Source organism: Haematobia irritans, chromosome 5, assembly GCF_050003625.1.
Source record: "Haematobia irritans isolate KBUSLIRL chromosome 5, ASM5000362v1, whole genome shotgun sequence".
In the NCBI taxonomy this organism is placed as follows: domain Eukaryota; kingdom Metazoa; phylum Arthropoda; class Insecta; order Diptera; family Muscidae; genus Haematobia; species Haematobia irritans.
In genome coordinates this window covers 144,601,391-144,624,209 of record NC_134401.1, presented here as the reverse complement: position 1 = coordinate 144,624,209, position 22,819 = coordinate 144,601,391, and the positions used below count along the sequence as shown (strand labels likewise).

General features: G+C 30.8%; 1 protein-coding gene across 1 annotated transcript in view; it reads left to right on the top strand.

The window, feature by feature from the left end:
* The window catches only part of LOC142241854 (uncharacterized), a 120,977-nt gene extending 106,946 nt beyond the window's left edge, over positions 1-14,031 (top strand). The window contains exon 3 of the mRNA XM_075313683.1: positions 13,337-14,031. Within this exon, the coding sequence (XP_075169798.1) occupies positions 13,337-13,365 (29 nt within the window). The 3' untranslated portion in view covers positions 13,366-14,031. The remainder of the gene's footprint in view (positions 1-13,336) is intronic.
* The last annotated feature ends 8,788 nt before the right edge of the window (positions 14,032-22,819 follow it).

The window sequence follows — 22,819 nt, the reverse complement described above, 5'->3', positions numbered from 1 at the left end:
GAATCTATATTTTTGTTAATTTAAAGATAATTTCTTTAAATGAAAAGTGTTTTCCTTGAGTTTAAGGAAAATATATTTTTTTTACAATTTTGTCTTTTGCCACTGAAATTCTAGGCCATCTCTCCATTTTAGATTCTTGTTTACTTTTTCCCAAGTGTATTCAATGTGAAGAGATGTTAATTTAGTTTGTTTTTATTCCAAACCAAAGTATAAACCACTTATTTACCGACTATGGAGGCATGTATTTATGTGTTTTCTTCGACAAGCTTGAAATTTTGGAGTTCTCCGGGAAGTAGAGAAAGAACTCAACGAAAAAAAAAAAAACAACAAAAACAATCCGAACAGATTTTGAAATAACTACAAGTCATCAGCAACAAAATTCAAAAGGAACGACATTGGCCAACATCAGCAACATCATTTGTGGCAGACTCAATGCTACCACAAGGATGGACGAAATACTTTGGTATTCACAAAGAGAACAGCTTAAGAAGATCTCTGCTAAAAGACGGCAGTAATTTGGATTTGAAAGCGCTAACAAAAATCGTCAGCACCATGTTGCGCCTGCGCTTTTGCGTAATTTCTTTCTAGTTGCTGTCTCCAATGTTACTGCTGATGTTGATGTTGGAATTGGTAGTAGGGAATCTGATGGAGTTGGTTTTATACTTGGCTGGACATGGCCTAGTGCTTTTGCTACGTGTTGCACATATGTGTATCAATGAGTTTTTTTTTGTTATTACTATTTTGCTAAAGCTTCCACGTTGATGTTATTGCTAAACAACAGCTAACAATCACAGAAGCAACAGTACCAACAACGTGAAGAGCATCTTGAAAGCACTTAGGGATTTGTTTTTCTTATTTGGTTTACTGAATTAGGAAGTTCAATAAAGGATTTATACCGAAAGTTTTAAAATCGATTTTGTATTAAACGAAACAAATTTAAATAGAAAAAATTGTTTATGAAAAAATATGTATAAAAAATAGCCAAACACATCCCATCTCGATGGCTGATAAGTATTGCAATCATCTTCAGGTTGCTCTCATTTCTCGGCCGCTCGTTTGAAAGCTGAGAGATTTATTCAATTGACAGTTTATTTTATTGTTTACAAGTTTACAAAAGCATTTTGATATTTGCATTCACAAATTAAAGTACTCGTGATGGAAATTCAGAGTGATAGATTGTTTTATATTTGGCTGTAAAAACACAAGTGGCCCTGGTTTGAGCCCTCTAGCATTTATCCTGATAATGGCAGTGATGCATCGCCTACGACATATGGACAAAAAAAACACATAACAACACCAGAAATGGTTCGAAAAGTGAAGGCCAGCTTCAGTCAAAATCCACGACGCAGTGGTAGAAAACGTAAGCTGAACACATCGCGAGAACGGATGCAGTACATATTGAATTGGACTAAAGCCAGTAAAGTTCCAGAAAGTGCAAGAGCTCACAGATGAACATAGTGGGCACCAAGTAAATCTGGTTTTCTCTGATGAGAAGCCATTCCAAAGTGATCGGATTTAGTTGAATTCAGTTGACCACCAGAACTCATGCGGATGATAATCCCAGCAAACAAAATTGGAAGTTGTTCCATAACTATTTCTTTTAAAGCGCATCCCGGAATCCCCCATCAAGTTTTTCCACTTCCGATGCAATCCTTTTGGATAAGTCCACAAACATTTCAAACAAGTTTTACAAAGTACGGAATTAGGCCGTCTTAAGTGAAAATTTAAGTTTTGGACAATTAAATTTCGCAAAAAAAGCATAGAAAAATCAATAAAAAAGTAAAAGAATAACAAACAAGTATAAACTGCCGTAAGTTCGGCCGGGCCGAATCTTATGTACCCTCCACCATGGATTGCGTAGAAACTTCTACGAAAGACTGTCATCCACAATCGAATTACTTGGGTTGTGGTATCTTAAATCGTTTTCTAAATTGTGAGTTAGTCCATACGTTCTATATATTAGACAAAAAGGTATGAAAGTCTACAAATAATTACGAATCGATATGGACTTTTGCACGGTACGTAGGGAGCCAGAATTGAAATATGGGGGTAGCTTATATGGGGGCTATATGATATGGACCAATTTTTGTGTGATTGGGGATCGATTTATCTGACTATATATAGACCGATATGGACCTAGTTAGGCATGGTTGTTAACGGCCACACGGATCAAAAAGACTGTTTTTCATATGTTTGGCTATAAACATTATATGTTTGGAACACAAATTTTTAAACACAATATTTTTGAGTGCAAGCATATAATGTTCATAAACTAGCATAACATGTTTGGGACATATATGTTAATATGTTAGAACATATTATGTTTGGGACATAAAATGTTTGTAAATATAATATGCTTGGATGCAAACATATATTAATTTAGAAATAGCCTATAAACATATATGTGTTTAGTAGCTTGGAGCGCTATTTAACAGGGAGGGATATTGAATTAAGTTGGTGGTTGTTGCTTGTTATTACAAAATTAACATTTTATTTTTCCTTGGGCAATTGATCAGCTACTTCTTTGATCCTTACAAACTGTGTGGTCCGCTGTTCGAATCCCCGTCCGGCAAAAGGTAAAATTAAAATAAAAAAATCATACAATTGAATAATTTCTTCTACAATGTTTGTATTACAGAAAAAGGTGCTAAGAACTAAAAAATCTCGTGGAAGTGAGAAAGATGTGGGGGAATATACAATTGGGCAGAAACAAAATTTTGAGCATTCAGGTCGAAAACCTATGTTGTTAGCACCTATATTACCTGTTTATTTTCATAATTCATTATGATTGTAAATATATAAATAAATAAATAAAATGTTGAGCACAATATTGTTTGGGAGAATTTTTTTAAGCATATAATATTTTTGGGTGCAAAATGCTTCCAAACATATTATATGTTCACATAATAACATATTGTTTTTTGGAAGACAACATTATTGAATTTGGATGCAAAAATACAAAATGTTTGGAACTTAGACTACCCAAACATATATTGTTTAGACCAATATGCTTTCAAACATATTATATATTGGAAGAGATCAAACATATAAATGTTTGGGCAATACCCAAAAATATATATGCTTGAAGCAAAATATGTTTGGGAGTATATGTTACAGAAGCGATTTTTTGTGAGCGTGCATATTCTAGTACAATGTACCAAATTTCAACTGACTCGGATGAAATTTGCTCCTCCCAGAGGCTCCAAAACCAAATCTCGGGATCGTTTTATATGGGGCTATATATGATTATGGACTGATAAAGACCACATTTGGCATGGTTGTTAAATATCATATGCTACCACCACGTACAAAATTTCAACCAGATCGGATGAATTTTGTTGCTCCAAAAGGCACCAGAGATCAAATCTGGGGATGGCTTTATATGGGTGCTATATAAATTTATGGACTGATATGAACCAATTCCTGCATGGTTGTTGGATACCATATGCTAACATCACGTACCAAATTTCAACCGAATCGGATGAATTTTGCTCCTCCAAGGGGCTCAAGGAGGTCAAATCTGGGGATCGGTTTATATGGGGGCTATATATAATTATGGACCGATTTCGACCAATTTTTGGATGGTCATTAGAGACCATATACTTACACCATATACCAAAATTCAGCCGGATCGGATGAAATTAGCTTCTCTTAGAGGCTCCGCAAGCCAAATCGGGGGATCGGTTTATATGGGGGCTATATATAATTATGGACCGATGTGGACCAATTTTTGCATGGTTGTTAGAGGCCATATACTAACACAATGTACCAAATTTTCGCCGGATCGGATGAAATTTGCTTCTCTTAGAGGGTCTGCAAGCCAAATTTAGGGGTCCGTTTATATGGGGACTATACGTAAAAGTGGACCGATATGGCCCATTTGCAATACCATCCGACCTACATGAATAACAACTACTTGTGCGAAGATTCAAGTCGATAGCTTGTTTCGTTCGGAAGTTAGCATGATTTCAACAGACGGACATGCTCAGATCGCCTCAGGATTTCACCACGACCCAGGATATATATACTTTAGGGGGTCTTAGAGCAATATTTCGATGTGTTACAAACGGAATGACAAAGTTAATATACCCCCATCCAATGGTGGAGGGTATAAAAAAAATAAATAAAAATCATCCCCGCTGGTATTTGAACCTGCGCCATTTGAATATATTTATACAAAACGATGTATAACATAAAAAAATAATATTTTAGAAAAATATTTAATAAAATACATTTCGGTGGCGAGATTTGAACCAGCGTTCTTTAGTTTTTTAATTCATAATAATAAAGTACATCTCAGAAAGTAGTTAGAATGTCATGCCGTGGGGGCATATTAGACTCATGGCACAAACATTTGAATATACGTTTTGATGCATCGTGTTCAATGGCGTTTGTGGATGAGGGTGCTAAGGCATTCTGTTATGGTGCCAACAGAGCCAGGTTCAATCCCCGGTCGAAGCAAAGAAGTTTTTCAATTTAAATATTAAAGTGTAACAAAAAATACTGATAAAAATAAAAAGAGAAATTGAAAAAAAAAAATTGTTTTTTAGTTTTTTAATTTTCTTCATCCAAATGAATTTTCAAGGCACAACTTCTAAAGCAATGCAAAGAATCCAAAAATGGAGTACTTCCGTCCTATGACAAGCCTATGACAAAATTCATTGGAGATGATTCAACTTTGTACTACTTCCGGATCACAAATTGGGGATCCAAACTAGTGTTTGGGAAGCCCTTTTTTTGCTGCGATGGTGAAACCGCCACCGTAACCACCCAGCAAAAAAAGCGTCGCCAAAAAAGTAGTGAAAATGTTCTTTTTTGGATCCGGAAGTGGTTCAAAATTGGCGCAGAAGCGATGATTTTAACATGGGCTTGTCATAGGACGGATGTCCACCATTTCAACAGCCGTTTCAATAAATTTGCTTCACTTCTTAAAAAGGTGTGATGCGATCCAGTGATTTGGATGTGAGTAAAGAAATTTTGTGATATTTTGACGAATAAATAATTTTCAAAATTTTTTTATGATTTTTAATGCATTATAACGCTTGTCTGGAACGTTTGATATCAAATATGTTCAAAAATTCGCAATTTTTCTAGAAAGGATTTAGTTTTTTTTTCGGCAAAATTTAAATAATTTGCACTATTTTATTAATTTTTAATCTGTTTTTAACCCATTTGAAACAATAAAATTTTAAATTTCCCATTAAAAATATAAAAAAAAACGAGATATAAGAAACTGACTCAAATGAACTTCCTGTGCAGTTAAAATAAAGAACATCTTTGGTAGGACATTTTTGGAAGTGTTTTTAAAGTTGTGCCTTAAGAAGAACTTCCAAATTGTTTTGCTGAACTTTTGCGCCTGGAGCAATTTGGTGAGTAAGGTTGGTGTCACTTGGACGAAAACCGGTAACAATACCAGAAATGATCCGAAAAGTGAAATCCAGATTCCGGATCTCAACCAAAACCTCCGGATTTCAATCCGTTGGAGCATGGGCCACCTTGGATTGTAAGGTTGGCAATAAAACATTTCAAAGTTTCTATCATCAAATGACGACGCTTCCAAATATAGCAAAATGTAGGGACTTTTTCATTCAATACAATTTTTAATAATTTTTATATTATTTATTCTGGGCGTGAAAAAATAGTTATGTTCTTTGGCGGACACGAAGTTTTATCAATAGACCAACAAAAGGGACTTTGTGAGTATGTTTTAAGATAATAAATCATATAGAACCACATTTTTTGTAATTTTTGTTTAAATTTCACGAAAAATATTGCGGGGAAACATTTTTTTGTAGAGAATGTAGGAGAAAGTGGGGAACTTGTTTTGGCCTTGTAGAGCAAACCGAAAATTTTGCCTGGCAGCACCGTTCGTACAGCATGTGATAGATTTGCCGGTCAATTGAATTCGCTGATACGCGACAAAGGTAGCCATTCGAACAAACTGATTCTAAAATTTGATGTTAGTTACAACTTTTTTTGCTTTTGAACAATTGAACAATATAATTGAAAATTTAGTTTTGTAGTCTTTTTGTAACAATTATTTTCACAATAAATTTAAATAAAATAAAAATAAAATGGCTATACAAATTCTTGATCTACAATAGAGAGCACAAATTCGAAACTTCTCTGTATGTCATCTCTAAGTTAGGCTTTCGGTATTGGTTTTGTGGGTCGTTGTTTAATTTTTTTTTCGCTTTTTATGTTGATCCTGTTGACGATTGTTGGTAGTGAGATCGAGGGAGGGCAATTTTGCCGCCTTGCCTGGTATTCGATGGTGTTCATTTCCTTTTGGTGGTTTAATTTTTATATTCTTCTTCTTCTTCTTGGTAGTTTCTTCTGTTCTTGTGTAGTTTCTTTGTCATTGTCATGTTGTTGTGTTTTGTGTACATATTTTTGGGGGGACTTGAATGCAAATAAAAAATTGCTACACTCCAAACATAAAAAATGCGCTTCGTTGCTGTTTTTTTTTTGCCAGTGAACAGTTTCTTTTCATTTACTTAGTGCATGTTCTGTGGAAATGCAACAATACAATACAAACCAAAAAAAAAACGGAAAAAGATTTGCCATGTTCCATGTTGTTGTTTGTAAATGACAAAAGTTAGTGTTTTTTGTTGTCCACCTAGTTTGCCTACCTTTTTCCATTGGCCGCAAATAAACAAATTACAGTGGGTGTAAATATGAATGTGGTCACTTTTGAGGGTGTCACATCAAAGAAACATTATGCCGAAATAACGAAACAAATTGAAAAAGGCTATTAGAACAAATTGACATTTAAAAGGTTAAATTTTAATAAAAAAATATATGATTTAAAACAGAAATAGCAAGTGATTAGAAAAACAAAGCCATGTGTATATAGAAAAAAATATATATTTTTATTTTCAAGTACGAAATTAATTGATTCAATTAATTTTGGTTGATATTATTCTATCATGGAAATGATATTTTCAAACACCAACGTCAATTAATCCAATTAAAAAATGTATACAATTAATTTTTGTGTTAGTTTTTTGTTTTAATAAAATAATTAGTTGAATAAAATAAAACAGAATATATTTTTAATTCAATAAAAAAATTAATTGGAAAATGTTGGTGATAGGTTTTTTGTGTAAAGGATATCGAGTAAGTCAGGCTGGACCAAATAAAAATTTCTACTAATTTCACTTTTAAATTAATTTTATTTACATTGTTCTAATCTCTGATTTTATTTTCTTACATAGATCTTATCTTCACTTAGTGTAAATTATGTTAATTAGTTCAAATTTCTTTAGATTACTTTAATTTAATTTTATAGCCACTATTCTAATTTATCTGATCTTACACGGATGAAAAAGACTGTTTTTCATATGTTTGGCTATAAACATTATATGTTTGGAACATAAATTTTTAAACACAATATTTTTGAGTGCAAGCATATAATGTTCATAAACTAGCATAACATGTTTGGGACATATATGTTAATATGTTAGAACATATTATGTTTGGGACATAAAATGTTTGTAAATATAATATGCTTGGATGCAAACATATATTAATTTAGAAATAGCCTATAAACATATATGTGTTTAGTAGCTTGGAGCGCTATTTAACAGGGAGCGATATTGAATTAAGTTGGTGTTTGTTGCTTATTATTACAAAATTAACATTTTATTTTTCCTTGGGCAATTGATCAGCTACTTCTTTGATCCTTACAAACTGTGTGGTCCGCTGTTCGAATCCCCGTCCGGCAAAAGGTAAAATTAAAATAAAAAAATCATAAAATTGAATAATTTCTTCTACAAAGTTTGTATTACAGAAAAAGGTGCTAAGAACTAAAAAATCTCGTGGAAGTGAGAAAGATGTCGGGGAATATACAATTGGCCAGAAACAAAATTTTGAGCATTCAAGTCGAAAACCTATGTTGTTAGCACCTATATTACCTGTTTATTTTCATAATTCATTATGATTGTAAATATATAAATAAATAAATAAAATTTTGAGCACAATATTGTATGGGAGAATTTTTTTAAGCATATAATATTTTTGGGTGCAAAATGCTTCTAAACATATTATATGGTCATATAATAACATATTGTTTTTTGGAAGACAACATTATTGAATTTGGATGCAAAAATACAAAATGTTTGGAACTTAGACTACCCAAACATGTATTGTTTAGACCAATATGCTTTCAAACATATTATATATTGGTAGAGATCAAACATATAAATGTTTGGGCAATACCCAAAAATGTATATGCTTGAAGCAAAATATGTTTGGGAGTATATGTTACAGAAGCGATTTTTTGTGAGGGTGTATTTACTAAAAAACATAGTAAAAAAAATTATTTAAATAATTCCATTTACTTAAGATTACTTTAATATTATTTTTACTTTTATTATTTTATTATTTATTATATTTTTTATTTTCAATTATATGTAATTCAATTTTATTAAGACTATTCTAATTTATCTGATTTCATTTATGTTCATAAAATTTGATTTAGTTATATTTAATTAATTCAATTTAATTAAATTTACTTTATATTATTTTTATTATTTTGTTATTTTTTAAATTTATATTCAATTATACGAAATTTAGTTTTGTCTAACTTGAATTAAAACAATATTTATTTCCTTAAATTTATAATAATTATTAAAAAAAAAACAAATATTTAATTTGGTTTAATTTTATTTGCTACACTTTAATTCAATTAAATTTATAATTTATAATACTACGCAAATTAAAATTAAATTCCAAAAAAATAATTATACGCTTTAATATAATTTATTGAATTTAAATTAATTTACCTGAATTTTTGTGTACTTTTATTATATTTATTTAATTTTATTGAATTTCATGTAATTTAATTAAATAATTTAATTTAAATAAAAAAGTTTATCAAAATGTTGTTGTTGTTTTTTGATTTCAGCTTACAACCATGCATTGACTAAACTACAAGTGTAGCTTAACCAACAGAGGAAAATAATGGTTGTCAAATTTATTTGGGCAAAGCCCTATAGACTGCAAGATGGTTGGATGGACGCACGTTTCGGAATTACCACATTCCTTCAAATATATTTTTTTAAGTTTATCGATAAAAAAAACTTTTCCAAGAGAACTTTTCGATACACAAAGTTCATTCAAAATTTCATTTTTTTTCTATACGAAATTTTCTTCGAAATGTATTTCATTCGAATGAAATTTACTACATGCAGGTCATGCAAATGACCTTTCTTATTTATAGATAAAAAGTTTGTTGTTAAACTAATGCTAAAAGTAACTTATATTTATTGGAAACAATTATTTCGTTTTAGTTAATTTTTAAAATTTTGTAAAAAATTTTTCCCAGAAATTTTTTCTTTTTTCCAGTGTGTCTAAAAAATTGTGTGAACTATACAATTCTAACTAAAGCAGAAGAAAATATTCCTACACTGCTGAAAAATAATAAAAATGAACTACTGCGTGGTTGGAACCTGATTTAGCGCTAACGATTTTTTTCTTTACTTTTAGTTCATTTTTGCTTTTATGAAGGAAAATTTTCAAGATCGTAGTTAAAAACTCAGAAATCTTTGTAAATTCTCGTTATTTTGAACAACGTATTATGGAAATTTCAAAAATTCAATAAAATTCGATCAATTTTAGCCAGAGTTAGTTCATTCTTGTTAAATTTTTATGCCCATATTCATAATAATTTACTGACAGTTTATCGAATGAATTTGTATGGTAATAGTAGGTATAAAGTTTACGTTAACTTTTATGAATATGAGGGTTATTCTGTGGACAGTGAAATCTCTTAAACTTAGACACTCTGAAAACCAGACACTTCCCAAAAGTAGACAATTGGGGACGTTTTCTATATTAACTCATTAAAATTAAGTAATTCAACAAAATCTATACACAAAAATTATTTTTTTGATTCAATCACCAAATTAATTGATCCAATTAATTTTTTAATTGAAATGTCTTCAATCATAGAAATGATGGTATCAATTTAAAAAAATTTATTGAAGGTCAATTAAAAAATTTATTGATCCAATTAAAAAAATAATTGATACCATTAATTGTTGTGATTGATTTTTGTTTCAATTAAAAATTTTGTTGAATCAATTAAATTTTTAATTGAATATTTTTTAAAGCTCAATTAATATTTAAATTGGAAAATTTTCGTGAAATTTTTTTCTGTGTACATAGGTTTATTTTGAGAAAATTTAACCAAAAATAATGTTTACTTATTCGGAAATTTAAAATTTCCGTTCAAATAAATATGGTGACAAGTAAATGCTGACTGACTTATAAAATAAATTTTTAAAATATCTATAAGAAAGTAAATTAAAAAAAAAAAAATTATTAAAATTTCCTAAAAAAACTTTTTTTTTGCATAATTCAGGTTTTATTAGCTTTCGCTTGGGGCCAGGCTACTAAGAAAATTTACTTATTTTGCCAGTTTTCTTTCTCCACTTGGACAAACACAAAATGCGAAGTGAAAAACGTTAATTTTTCCCAAATCACTTAAAAAAAAACTAAAATAAAATAACAACATCAGTAACTGCAGAATAACATCATGTTTTGGAGAAGTCAAAAACAATGGTGTTGCTGTGTTGTCTGATGATGTTTTGTGATGTTTTTTTGTAAAGTTTGCTAACAATGTTAACACGGTTTCGGCAAAAATGTTAACTGCCGAGTACAATGGAACTTGAAGAGACAAACGGACGAAAGCAACAGGCATCAGATGAAAATAGACAGACGTCAAGAAGGACAGATAGACAATAAAAGTCATTCACTTAGTCATTTGCCCGATGGGAAGCTTTTAGATCAACTAGGCTTCTAGAACCAGCAAGTTGGAGATGTTGCAACAGTGAGCAATAGAAATTGGGAGAAAAAGTTTATTTGAAACGTATATGGCTACAGTGAAAAAAAAAGCATGTCCGGTTCCAAAGATTTTGTCTTTACTTTAAAAATTTTGGTATTGATTCAGAGCCAAAGAAGCAGAGAATACAAGTAGGATACTTTTAAATTTAAAAGTAAGGATACTTTTAAATTTGAGTTTTGTGTACTTGCTTCTAGGAAGCAAATTTTAATTTTTCGTTTTTTTTCAGCTTTTTTCCATATGGTATCAAAGTCCTTTAAAAACGAGTTAACGACAACTTTATTTTCCATGTTTCCATGTTGCTATGTTTCAAGTAAAAAAAACTCTTTAAAATAAAGTGTTGAAAAACATGTCATATATTTAAACAATTTTTTGCTTTGAAGTCAAGATGCAAAAACACAACAAATTTAAAGACAAGTTCATTAATTTTAAAGAATTTTTCTAAATTATTAAAGTCAAGTTGACCTTAGCCCAAAAATTTTTTCTTTCATGTTATGATACCCATTTTGAAGTCAAATCACTTAATTATAAGGACAATACGACTTCATTGAAAAGTTTATCGACTTCTGGACAAGGAAAAAAACTTTATGCACGGGGACGAAAAAGACTGTTTTTCATATGTTTGGGTATAAAAAATTATATGTTTGCAACTCAAAATTTTAACACAATATTTTTAAGTGCAAGCATATAATGTTCATAAACTAGCATAACATGTTTGGGACATATATGCTACTATGTTAGAATATATTATGTTTGGGACATAAAATGCTTGTAAATAAAAAATGTTGAAATCACGCTAACTTCCGAACGAAACAAGCTATCGACTTGAAACTTGGCATAGGTAGTTGTTATTGATGTAGGTCGGATGGTATTGCAAATGAGCCATATCTGACCACTTTTACGTATAGCCCCCATATAAACCGACCCTCAGATTTGGCTTGCAGAGCCTCTTGGAGGAGCAAAATTCATCCGATCCGGTTGAAATTTGGTATGTGGTGTTAGTATATGGTCTATAATAACCATGCAAAAATTGGTCCATATCGGTCAATAATTATATATAGCCCCCATATAAACCGATCCCCAGATTTGACCTCCGGAGCCTCTTGGAGGAGCAAAATTCATTCGATCCGGTTGAAATTTGGTATGTGGTGTTTGTATATGGTCTTTAACAACCATGCAAAAATTGGTTCATATGGGTCCATAATTATATATAGCCCCCATATAAACCGATTCCCAGATTTGACTTCAGGAGCCTCTTAGAGGAGCAAAATTCATCCGAGCCAGTTGAAATTTGGTACGTGGTGTTAGTATAAGGTCTCTAACAACCATGCAAAAATTGGTCCATATCGGTATGTAGCTCCCATATAAATCGATCCCCAGATTTGACCTCCGGAACCTCTTGGAAGAGAAAAATTCATCCGATTCGGTTGAAATTTGGTACATTGCGCTAGTATATGGCCGCTAACAGCCACGCAAAAATTGGTCCATATCGGTTTATAGTTATATATAGCCAATGGCCAATCACACAAAAATTGGTCCATATCGCCAAAAATAATCTACCAACATTTTATTTCTATAGAAAATGTTGTTAAAATTTTATTACTAAAAAAAGTTTTGTCAAAATTTTATTTCTGTAGAAAATTTAGTTAAAATTTTATTTCCGTAGAAAATTTTGTCAAAATTTTATTTCTATAGAAAATTTTGTCTAAATTTTATTTCTATAGAAAATTTTGTCAAAATTTTATTTCTATAGAAAATTTTGTCAAAATTTTGTTTTTATAGAAAATTTTGTCAAAATTTTATTTCTATAGAAAATTTTGTCAAAATTTTATTTCTATCGAAAATTTTGTCAAAATTTTATTTCTATAGAAAATTTTGTCAAAATTTTATTTCTATAGAAAATTATGTCAACATTTTATTTCTATAGAAAATTTTGTCGATCTGAATTATATACGTATTTAATCGTTTTTGTTTGTTTAATATGTCCCCCGTATGGACTAACTTACAATTTAGAGGACGGTGTTAAGGATTTATTAAGATACCTTGCCATCGGCAAGTTTTACCGCAACCCAAGTAATTCGATTGTGGATGACAGTCTTTAGTATAAGTTTCTACGTAATCTATGGTGGAGGGTACATAAGATTCGGCCTACGGTCGTATATACTTGTTTTTTTTTTTTTAATTTAGCGCTGACGCAGTATTTTGCTTTATTTAGAACGACAAAAAAATATGCTGACAATGTAGGATAAGGATAGTTTCGAAATTAAAATCTGGCAATGCTATAAAAATGGACCGTTTGTCTAAGTGAACCTAAAGTGGCCTAATTTTCACTCGTGTAACACAGCAATCCACTCTATGAAAGTTTTAACGAAATTTTCTCAACCATATTACGTTTTAAATATGAATCTGCCAATTTAAAATTGTCTTTATCAACTTCTGGTTTTAAACTGACTTTATCATTTTTTTAACTTTTATTTCCTTTTGTTTCAGCATATATCGAGACTACAATGTATTTTTGAAGTTTTATGTCTGCCCTTCCCGAAAGTCCGTCCATCCTTCTCATCGCCTCAATGTCTCCGATGATGTCGAAAGAAAGAGGTTGCTTTATGCTTTTTGAACTACCGCTAGCGCATATGGATGATGGTCTTTAGTAAACATTTAAAGGAGTTTTGGAGTTTCCTCCAAGGGCTTATCATTGACTGCATATCTATGGAATATTCACTGGAGTTTGCGAGACGCCGTCACTGTTGTTGATATGCATTTGCAGTTCATTAAACGCATAAATTTCCCACCGAAATATCTGTTTATGTTGACGACTTCTGATATCCATGATCATGATGATGACGATGATGAGAAGGAAGAGTATAATGATGCCGCTGGTGCGATATGCTAAGTTCGTCGGTAACCCCCACAAAAAAAAAAAAAAAATGGGAAGTGTATGTCCACCAGCAGAGATCGTCGCTATCAAAATCATTTTCGTTTAGTTTGGCCATTTATGTCGCAGTGGTAGATCGTTAAATACATGAAAGATGAACCAGACATTGGAAGGATAACATTGGGGTTTACTTCTCGTAATTGTCTTTTAGTTTATGACAACATTTAAAAAAACACAAAACTTATCACTTAAAAACCAAAAAACAAAGATCATAAAAACTCCATATTGCTTCTTATCGCTATTCTAAAAATTCTGGATTTAGTTTTGTTTTAAAGATACGAGGGAAGGTTGGGAAGTTCATATGGTATATGTGTATAAGGAAAGCGGTTAATGAAACAAAAAAAAAAAAAACATTTGGAAATAATATGCTCCCAATTTTCAGCCGGAATTTTATTTAAAATTGTGTCAACGCATTAAGTCAGAGAAAGTATGCAGTTCCAAAGATCCCGTGAATCAAATCCTACACGAAATTTTGGGCAATGCGAAGGAATTTATACTTCTTTTCATGACTGTCCACTAATTATGGACCCACTGGAACGTGTTGGTCATATCATTCATCAATATTTGGATATGCGGAAGCTCTATGCAAAATGGGTGCCGCGAGAGCTCACATTTGACCAAAAACAACAACGTGTTGATGATTCTGAGCGGTGTTTGCAGCTGTTAACTCGTAATACACCCGAGTTTTTCCGTCGATATGTGACAATGGATGAAACACGGCTCCATCACTACACTCCTAAGCGAAATCGATAGTCGGCTGAGTGGACAGCGACCGGTGAACCGTCTCCGAAGCGTGGAAAGACTCAAAAGTCCGCTGGCAAAGTAATAGCCTCTGTTTTTTGGGATGCGCATGGAATAATTTTTATCGATTATCTTGAGAAGGGAAAAACCATAAACAGTGACTATTATAGGGCGTTATTGGAGCGTTTGAAGGTCGAAATCGCGGCAAAACAGCCCCATATGAAGAAGAAAAACGTGTTGTTCCACCAAGACAACGCACCATGCCACAAGTCATTGAGAACGATGGCAAAAATTCATGAATTGGGCTTCGAATTGCTTCCCCACCCACCGTATTCTCCAGAACTGGCCCCCAGCGACTTTTTCTTGTTCTCAGACCTCAAAAGGATGCTCGCAGGGAAAGAATTTGAAGAGGTGATCGCCGAAACTGAGGCCTATTTTGAGGCAAAACCAAAGGAGTACTACCAAAATGGTATCACAAAATTGGAAGGTCGTTATAATCGTTGTATCGCTCTTGAAGGGAACTATGTTGAATAATAAAAACGAATTTTGACAAAAAAAAATGTGTTTTTCTTTGTTAGACCGGGGACTTATCAGCCAAACACAATAGTCTAATAATTTTTCATAAATTTGTCGAAAAATATTTACTTAATTTTGTGATATCGGCGTAATGTCAGCGTTTGTAATACAGTTTAGTTAAAAATTTCTAAAAATAATCTAAGTTTTCTAAAATTAACAAAAATTTTTTTTCCTGGTGGGTTCATTGTTTTTTTTTTCAGTGTGTGTTCAATTCCAGCCGGATTTCAAAAATATAAGCTATAATGTTGAATAGTCGAATTGTCACTTATGTTAAAATTAATATTCTTTATATGAACCGAATTTCGATTATTCCGACATGATAAATGGTCAACATAGGTTCAAAATCTGTCACTGTAAGAAACTTTCCTCTATGCGATTCACGATGCAAGGAGCCTAAGATTTGGAGCCGATGAATCTCATTTTCGTATTACACTTCCCTCCTTCTAACAACGGAAATACGGTTCAAATGATCTATACAGTATCATCATCATCATCATCGATTAATAGCAGCAATAATCTTTATTTACCATAATTTTCTCATTTTGTTAAAGCCTTTCGGACAAGCATTCATACTACTGATCTGATGAAATGCTACAGATAAGATTTACTCATTGAAAGCAATTGGGTGCCCTGCCATCAATGAAGAAACATCAGAATGTGTGAAGTGGGATTTTGGGATTCTTTTCAACGAAAACGAAATCATGCTGTGTTTATTTACATTTTCCAATGTCTGTCCACGGTTATTCAGACATGAGCAAATTCCTCCTAACATAATTTCTTATCAGTTAACCGAGAGCGTCTTGTTGTCATTGTTATGTCGTTACACATAAATTACAAAATGAAAGACACTTCAAATTATAATTGAGTCATAAATATGACCATAAAAATGCAATATACAGATTTCGAAAATGTGAACGATATTCACAAGCAAACGATTGATTAAAGTCTTTATTTAATGGTGCGAAATGAGAATTCTGGCTATAATGGACAGTTATCGCTGCGATAAATATTTAAAATGGGTCCCCATACGTGGAAAATTGCAACGATGTCATCCATCATTAACATAAGAATTGCAGTTCTAATCACGGTTGCCACTCGAGTCCAAAATAATTTACCAAAATTTGTAGAAAATTTTGTCAAAAAACGACCAAACAAAAAAATCTTACAGCCTGTTTCTGTATGTCGAACGAGCTCTATAGATCGACTGAAATGCACAGAAACAGCAGATTTTTCGTTATAAATTCATCTGTTTGTCTCCATTTCAGTCGATCGATAGTGCTTGTTCGACGTACAGAAACAGGCTGTTATCCTGCAAAATTTTATTTCTATAGAAATTTTGTCAAAATTTAATTTCTTCAGAAAATGTTGTCACAATTTTATTTCTATAGAATTTTTTTCAAAATTTAATTTCTTTAGAAAATGTTGTCACAATTTTATTTCTATAGGAAGTTCTGTCAAAATTTTATTTCAATAGAAAGTTTTTTCAAAATTTTATTTCCATAGAAAACTTTGTCAAAATTTTATTTCTATAGACAATTTTATCAAAATTTTATTTCTATAGAAAATTTTATCAAAATTTTATTTCTATAGAAAATTTTGTCAAAATTTTATTTCTATAGAAAATTTTGTTAAAATTTTATTTCTATAGAAATTTTTGCCAACATATTATTTCTATAGAAAAATTTGTCAAAATTTTATTTCTATAGAAAATTTTGTCAAAATTTTATTTCTATAGAAAATTTTGTCAAAATTTTATTTCTATAGAAAATTCTGTCAAAATTTTATTTCAATAGAAATTTTTTTCAAAATTTTATTTCTATAGAAAATTTTGTGAAAATTTTATTTCCATAGAAAATTTTATCAAAATTTTATTTCTATAGAATATTTTATCAAAATTTTATTTCTATAGAAAATTTTATGAACATTTTATTTCTTAGAAAATTTTGTCAAAACTTTATTTCTATTGAAAATTTTGTCAAAACTTTATTTCTATAGAAAATTTTGTCAAAATTTTATTTCTATAGAAAATTTTGTCAAAATTTTATTTCTATAGAAAATTTTGTCCAAAATTTTATTTCTATAGAAAATTTTGTGAACATTTTATTTCTATAGAAAATTTTGCTAAAATTTTTTTTCTATAGAAAATTTTGTCAATATTTTATTTCTATAAAAAATTTTGTCAAAATGTTATTTCCATAGAAAATTTTGCCAAAAATTTATTTCTATTGAAATTTTTGTCAAAATTTTATTTCTATACAAAATTTTGTCAAAATTTTATTTCTATAAAAATTTTGTCAAAATTTTATTTCTATAGAAAACTTTGTCAAAATTTGCAGATGAGAACGTGGCTAGAACTAATCCCATAGAAGATAACATTTGCCAGAAAATTAAAAAATTATTTTTTTTTAATTCCATAAAAATTAAAGTGTTTTTATATTCTGTTACAAAACGATATTCGCTGTACTAAACATGTGTTTGGGAGGAAAGTAATTACTAAAAAAAGTTTACTGGATCCAAAGATTTTTACGACTCCTTAATGATTTTAGTATTGCTTCTGAGCAAATGATGCGGATTCTTTAAAATAAAGTCAAATCTAAGCTCTAAAACTTAAAATTAGGATTCAGACCTCATCTACAGAATTTTTGTTCTCTTGTTGCGATATATCAACAATCCAAAACAAAGCAAAACGTGTTTTCTTAAAAAAAAAACTTTTAGCGAAACATGCAATAACCTCAACAAAGTATTAGCCTATTTTTATCAATATTTTTTCAGTGTATGATCTCATGTTATTCTAGAATTATTTTAAGTATGATAAGTTAATTTAAGAATACTATTGTTTACTTGAAGGAAAATTTTCCTTACTTCAAAGAAATTCGTATGTTATCGGCACGATGCAAATTTCAGATTCGTGCCCTAAATTATTTTCGAAGCAAAGATTATGAACTTTCTGTTGATTGTATAAATTGCATATCCTAAAATTTATGTTGTTAATCTTTCATATTAGGTTATTTTTCATATTTTTTGCAGGTAGCTAGCAATCTCTTACTGCCTCAGAAGGCTGTTTTAAATTTCAAAGATGGTTATCCTAAAATTAATGAATGTTTAAAACAAATATTATGAAATTTCCTTTAAATAAAAATGTTTTTATTTTAAAGACATTTTTTTTAAATATTGAGCTTAAAAATTTTGATTGCATAAACATGTATATTAATATTTTCTTCAGTGTGGTTATTTTTTACTATTTTTTATAAATTAATATTGTATATTTTAGTTAAAGATTATTTCCTTAAAATTAAAATATTTCTCTTTACTTTAAGGGTCACAAAAAATACGACTTTAACGGAGGTGCGCTTATTTCAAAGATGATTATCCTATCCTACCCAGAAAAAACTCCTATTACCAGGAATTGGAAGAGCTGGTATGCTTCGTCGCAAGCATACCAGCTCTTCAAAAATAATACCTTTACCATAAATATACTCAAAAAGTGCGAGTGAGTTTTCTGCTCTCATATCTATTATTTCAAAGATGATTATCCAATCCTACCCAGCAAAAACTCCTATTACCAGGTATGAGTACAAATATGCCTGCGCCAAAATAGGTAACAACTTCTTCGTACATATATTAATAGTAATACTTTTACACGGGCATGACATTAGAGGAAAATACTTCGGTGCAAGCATACCAGCAGTCGAATAATAAGTACTTCGTCGCAAGCATACCAGCTCTTCAAAAATAATAGCTTTACCATAAATATACTCAAAAAGTGCGAGTGAGTTTTCTGGTCTCTCATATCTATTTATAAATTTTATTCTCCCTTATTCTCGGTCTTTTTCTAACCTTTTCTCTCCCTTTATATTTATGGTACAATTTGTACTTTGAAAATCTCTATGACGCCAGGAGGAATCGAACCCAGACCTGTTGTTTTGTAATCCAACACACTATACCCTACTCCATGGCATGGATTTATTCAATGTTATAATTTTTCAATATAAATTATGTACTATACAACTTAAGAAACCAAGGGTATATTTTATTGGCATTATCAAGTAATATGTTGAAATTTTTTTCTGAAATGTAATTTTCGCTAAAAATTATTTTTTGTGTCATTATTACATTTGTTGTTTAGAACACATTGTATTTAACGAAAATAAAACAATATTTCGACATATTATATGTACTTTAAAAAATTAGCATGCACTTTATTTCATCCATCTTATTTATAATACATCGCAAAAAATACTTCAGCAATAAGAGTTAATTGCGCTTTTTGGTATACAATAAAGTAGGCAGTGCATCTACACTGCATGAATCGGTGGCAATAACGTAAACGAGTAATCAAACAAGTTTATGATCATTCGTTTACGTTATTGCAACCAATTTATGGTGTATAGATGCACGCCAACAATGCTTTACTCAAGATTATATATCACTTCTGAGTAATATTGCTATTAAAATGAGCAATTATATATATATAGAAACTGCTCTAAATCGGGACATCGCCCACAAAAATCAGCGTTGATTCCGTTGTTTTGTAAGCAGTTGGTACTGCCGCTCTCCCTTACAATCCTGCTGAAATAGTAATCCACTTTTTGCTGGGATGTATGTTAAACATGTGTGCGAGGTGGTACATTTTACCTGTAGAGGTTATTCTTTTTTGAAAAATGTCAAGAAAAAACCAAACTTTCAAGAACAATTTAATTTATTATTATTTAATAAGATTAAAAAAACCTAAAAAAATTAAATGGAGGGTCTCAGCAGGATTCGAACCCGGACCTTAAGATATGATTTTAATTACTGGTATTAATTAATACCAAAAGTGATTCCTTTTATTAATAAAAGGAACTTACAAGTAGTAAGTTTTTGATTATCGGTATTACTGGAAGAATCACTACTGCTTGCCCAGTTTTTGCTGGGATATTATACAATCTCTTTTTAACTTAAATTTCTTTTTGTAAAGAAATTTTTCTTAATCTTTTTAATTTTAATTTTGATTTTAATTATTTATATATTTTATTTATTTTTATTTATTTATTTATTTATATTTTTTATATTAGATTAATATTTCTTTAAGTGTTTGTTTATAAGTTCATATTATATTTTCTAAGTTAAAATTGTAATTAATTAAATATTCTTTCTTAATTAAATATTATTTCTTTAATTTTAAAATATTTATCTAGACTTCATTTTTAAAAATGTGCCTTACTTCAACAAAATTCTACTTTAACGGATATACGCATATTTCAAAGACTATTATCCAAAGTTTAATGAATTATGCTTAGTACTAAGTTCGTTTCTGCGAAAACTGAATATCTTCATCTATCTCCGTAAATAGTGTCTCAAACCCAGGGATGTTAACTTATTTATGCGAAATAATATACCTGCCTATTTTTTCGTGCGAAAAATCCAGGGTTGTATAAATATGTGTTTGAAAATGCTCAAAACAGAGACTTCGCATTTATTCCGCGCTAACGTTTTTTATATGGAGTATAACAGTTTTTCGTGCGAAAACGTGATCTTAGTACTAGGCTTTAGAAACAAAAATATTACAAAATTTCTTTTAAATGAGTTATAGTTATTTTAAAGATTTTTTTCGTGATTCTAAAGACATAAACTTTTATATTAAATTAATACTTCTTTCTGTGTAGTAATTACTTTTTTTTTGTAAATTAATATTGTATGTTTTATTTGACGATTATTCCCTTTTACAGTAAGGAAATTGTGTCGTACTTCAATAAAAGACTGCACGAATTTTAAAGATGATTATAATGTACTTTCAAAACAAATGAACTTTCAAAAAAAAAATTATGTATTTTAAAGAAATTTTCCTAAATCATTTCTCAATTTTGAGTTACATATATAAAAATTGCATACTATTTTATTGTGGCTGAGAATTAATTTTTTATAAATAATATTTTTTAGAAATTCTTAATATTGGAACGTTAGATTAGCTAACCAAATTAATAAAAAAACAACAATAAAAACAAAAGCTAATTATTTGTCGCTAATTGTCAGTATGGGTATTTAATATTCCAGCTGAATATGAAATTGTCAACGAATAATAAAAAATTGATATATTATTAAAAAAAAATTACTTACATGACAGTTTTGTTTTTGTCTTCGATTATTGTTATTTCTTCGAATTGTATTCAAAAGCGGGGTTTTCTATTTTGTTTATGTGAGAATTACGTTCGATTTCTTATCGGATAGATTCACAACAAATTCGTTCAATAATACCACAACACCAGCACGATGAGGGATTGAAAGGAAGATAAGTAACACGTGTGTGTATGTATGTGAAAATGTTTTTAATTCTACTTTTTTTTGTATTGCAAAATTCTATTCTTCGGATTAATTATTTATGCACAATTTCTTCGTTTTCACTGGGACAAGGGAGAAGGGAAGCCCACAAATCACAAAGTTCATAACACAATGGCGGTACTACGCGATATTTATGCGTATTTTGTCAAGGCTGTATTGTATGGTCTACGCGACAGCAACTCAGATATAAGAAAATTTTGCAAATTAATTTTCAATATCAGTAAAATGAAAAACCACATAGAGCCGTCACTCGACCACTGGCTAGTTCACTATCTTAATACCGTCGGTATTTTCCAATTGGTGTTCACATTTACGTTTACCGCACAGTGGGAATTGGTTTGTTCTTATTAATCACAGTAAAATGTCTTCCTTCTTATCACACAGAAGACAGGAACGTTCTATTAACACTGACTTGACGACGACAACGCCAGCAGGCTTATTTTACTTGACTGACAAACCTCACAAGACCGCAAGAAGCCTAGCGCGCACATACGAAAGCCAAAACAGACAAGCAATATTTTTTTGTTGGTTTGTGTTGTGCCACACACCAAACAATAAAACAAACAAAAAAGAGTTGGTTGGATTCGATTGGAAACGACAGCCTAGTTGCTACGATCGCTGGCAAATACAAAACCGGACTGAAAATGAGTTGAGGGCGCACTTCAAATCTAGCTAAGCGCACCCAATGAATTGTGGGTCGTTTTTACGCTCGGACACCACCGACAGATACAACCAAAGCAAGGAGAAGAAATTAAAACTCATCGATACTCAAGCACAAACACTTGCACACTTATGGGGGCATATAAAAACCAACAACAATCTGCTCGTATAAACGAATGGTTGGATTTGTAGACGTATAGTGTTGCCATATGTCAAATAAATTAGTTTATCTTTATACATAGGGCGTACGGCATCATGACTTTCATCATTTCGGTTGGTTTGAATTGGAAGATTTCGCGGAGACTACGGATACAAATGTCGAAAAATCGACTTTTTTCACTTGTCGATAAGTCGACTTTTTTCAGAGTTTACCGACTCTGCCCCAGGGAAATCAACAATAATTGATTGGCATGCAAAATTCAAGCGTGGTGAAATGAGCACGGAGGACGGTGAACGCAATGGACGCCCGAAAGAGGTGGTTACCGACGAAAACATCAAAAAAATCAACAAAATGATTTTGAATGACCGTAAAATGAAGTTGATAGAGATAGCAGAGGCCTTAAAGATATCAAAGGAACGTGTTGGTCATATATCATTCATCAATATTTGGATATGCGGAAGCTCTGTGCAAAATGGGTGCCGCGCGAGCTCACATTTGACCAAAAACAACAACGTGTTGATGATTCTGAGCGGTGTTTGCAGCTGTTAACTCGTAATACACCCGAGTTTTTCCGTCGATATGT